Consider the following 3,119-nt stretch of genomic DNA (forward strand, 5'->3'; position numbering starts at 1 on the left):
AAATCTATAAATGGAGATTAGTTTGCAACCAATTAATGGGAAAGAATAAAACTTTTTCTCAAAGACATGACAATACATTTTCTTGAAACAAAACACCAAATGAGAATTTTCATTCTGTACATTCGAGTAGCTTAATTAGTGATATACTAGAAAAGCACAACACCTATGGGTTTCCTTATATATGCATTTTAAATATCTATGTGCATTTCAATTTTACACTTACAAATTTTTAATGTTTTAGACAACAGCATGAAAGTTTGAATCTAATGAGATGTTGCTTTCAATTTGAAATATTATGTATAGATGTATATAAAAAATAAGCCAATATATGACTCATCTGACAGATTTTTAAGATCAATAAAGGCTTATTATCAAAATGTAGTTAGAATCGAGGGGAGTAAGCCAACCTCTTGATACTGTCTTGTTACTGGCTTGTTTTTTCAGTGGTATCAATAGTGATTTTGGAAGCAAATCATGTGACTTCAGCCTATTTAGTTAAGATCAGATACCACAATTGTCAAGGGGGGCAGAGGAGCTGTGCAAAGGGGAGTAGGCAGATGATGTCAAATGATAAAAGATGAACTTTGCATTCTTTTTTGGTATGGATAAAAACAGACCAATGAAGGGAAGAAATTATAAATAGGAACAAAACTGCAATCAAATAATAGCCAAATTAAATTCTTTTAATATTGCATGTATTGTTGGTTATCCATACTCTAAGATCAACTCTTTAAGAGCAGAAATTTATATCCAATTTACCTGCTTCAGATATCACCTTTCTTGTTTGTTACAGTAAGATCTTATATACAAAGCTGATTACTTTTTAAATCATACATAAACATGGATATAAAAAAGTTCAACAAAACTGCATGAGCTAAAAAAGGAAGTTGTGGAATTCAATATACAAATTCTCAAATATTTTCACAAGGTGTATGATAGCTTTTGGATGACAAAAGAGAAAAGTTTAAATTATTTTTTTTAGGAAATTGCTTTCAGGAATTGTTAGAATATTAATGGGAAGAGCTATAACATGGAGGCATGAGGGAAAACAGTTACAAAGCACATCATACAAATGGTAAGAAAAACTGGGCACAGAGCTGCCCACCTATACTGGAAGTTACTTGAGAGGTGGATGCAGAAGAGTCACAAGTTCAAGGCCCACCTGGGCAACCTAGACAGACACTGTCTCAAAATAAAATACAAAGGGCTGAGGATGTAGCTCAATGGTAAGAGTGTTTACCTGGCATGAACAAGGTCCTGGGTTCCAGTACTAAAAAAAACTTGACAACCAAATGTAATATAAAGAAGAAATAAAAGGTGGAACAAGAAGGAAGGAAGAGGATGACAAAAGAAGAAATGAAGAAAGAGAGGGCTAGAAATGGAAATTATTAGGAAAATGGACATCAAAGAGTGTGGTGAAATAATGCCTTTCAAAGGGCCCAAAAGAAGCCTGCAAACAGATTGGAGAGGACAGATAGTTGTGAGGCCATGTGAAGTACAATCATGCAAACTGTGGAGGTTCTAGCTGTGCTTTTAGGCTGGTGAAGGATTATATGAGATGATATTTAAGAGACTTGTGATGAAAAATTGACCAGTCTGTAGTTTGCTTCATTTTTTACACACGTAGGTCTCTGTGGCATATTCTTCCCAGTGCACCTTTAACTTCTTTATTCCTCAAGGTGTAAATGAGAGGATTGAGGGTCGGGATGATTACTGTGTAGAAGAGAGAGATGAATTTCCCAAAAGTGTAGGCATAGGAGCTGTTGGGCTGGATGTAGTTGGCTGCGGCACTCCCATAGAAGAGGGATACTACAGTCAAGTGGGATCCACATGTCCCCAGGGCTTTCTGCCAGGCCTGCACTGACTTGATGCTTATAACTGCCTTGGCTATGTGTCCATAGGACATCAATATCAGTGCCAAGGGCAAAAAGAGCAAGACCAATGAAGCAATGAAGAGCTGGATCTCATTGGCACGGATGTCCACACATGCAAGCTTAATCATGGAAGGGACTTCACAGAGGAAATGATGGAGCCGCCGGCGTCCACAGCGAGGTAGCCAGAGCGTGACAGTGCCCTGGATGAGAGCATTTCCTGCTCCACCCAGCCATGCGACCCCTGCCAGAATCTGGCACAAGCGTGGGTTCATTACAGCTGTATAGTGGAGAGGTTTGCATACTGCAGCATAGCGGTCAAAAGCCATCACAGCCAGGAGAACACATTCAGTGGATCCCAATGCCAGGGAGACATAGAGCTGGATGGCACAACCCAGGGATGTGATGGTCTTGGCTGGTCCTTTGAGGTTCCACAGCAGCTGAGGGACAATACTGGTGGTAAAACAGATGTCCACTAGGGAGAGGTGAGTAAGGAAAAAGTACATGGGTATTTTGAGTTTAGGGTCTATGGAAGAGACCAGAATAATTAGTGTATTTCCCACCAGAGTAAGAAGGTAAGATATCAAAACAGCCACAAAGAGTATCTTTTCCAGCTGGGGCTGCTCTGAGAAGCCCACCAGAACGAAGTCTTCTTTGGCACTACTATTGGTCATGCCCATTACCTGTTCAGACAAGAAGGAAAACATTACAAGAATTAAAAAGAGAGTATAATGTGTTGGTCACTAGTGACAACATCAAACTTCATAAAATAACTCTATGAAATCCTCACTCAGACAAATTACAGTGACTTAGAGAATAAATTTCAGTGCAGTGTCTTTCAAAAGTTGCAGAAGATGTTGTTAAAGACCCTCTACAGAGAGGCCCCTGCAGCTTACTCTGGAAACAAAGTCTTTCCTTGAGAGAGAACTGTTAGAAGCTGAGATAAAATCTTCCACAGAAGGAAAAAAAATACAGAGAAAGAAAGAAAAATGCCAAAGGAAAAAATACATTAAATTTATTAATAGCTTATGAAGAATCATCCAAATTAAATGGAAAAAATAGTAAAATAAATGCTTAATATAAGCAAATTTCCAGCCTTCAAGCATAAACTTTGAGTTGGGCATTCTTTTTGGATGATTTTCTTTATATGAATGACTTTGGGTTGTGGAGACTATAAAGATTCTTTCTACTGTAAAATGGTAAACACTTGATTAATATAATCATAATATTATTATTTATATCTAACTG

The 3,119-nt window shown here is 37.8% G+C and overlaps 1 protein-coding gene across 1 annotated transcript; it reads right to left on the bottom strand.

Moving 5' to 3' along the window:
* Positions 1-1,615: 1,615 nt before the first annotated feature.
* Positions 1,616-2,551, bottom strand: LOC144373244 (olfactory receptor 2G3-like). Its single transcript, XM_078036362.1, has one exon. The coding sequence runs from the start codon at positions 2,549-2,551 to the stop codon at positions 1,616-1,618; it is 936 nt and encodes a 311-aa protein (XP_077892488.1).
* Positions 2,552-3,119: the final 568 nt, after the last annotated feature.

This window comes from Ictidomys tridecemlineatus, unplaced genomic scaffold, assembly GCF_052094955.1.
Source record: "Ictidomys tridecemlineatus isolate mIctTri1 unplaced genomic scaffold, mIctTri1.hap1 Scaffold_325, whole genome shotgun sequence".
NCBI classification, from domain to species: Eukaryota; Metazoa; Chordata; class Mammalia; order Rodentia; family Sciuridae; genus Ictidomys; species Ictidomys tridecemlineatus.

Bases quoted from the DNA above. Each gene is read 5' to 3' on its own strand.
- LOC144373244 (XM_078036362.1), bottom strand. From the start codon at position 2,551: ATGGGCATGACCAATAGTAGTGCCAAAGAAGACTTCGTTCTGGTGGGC.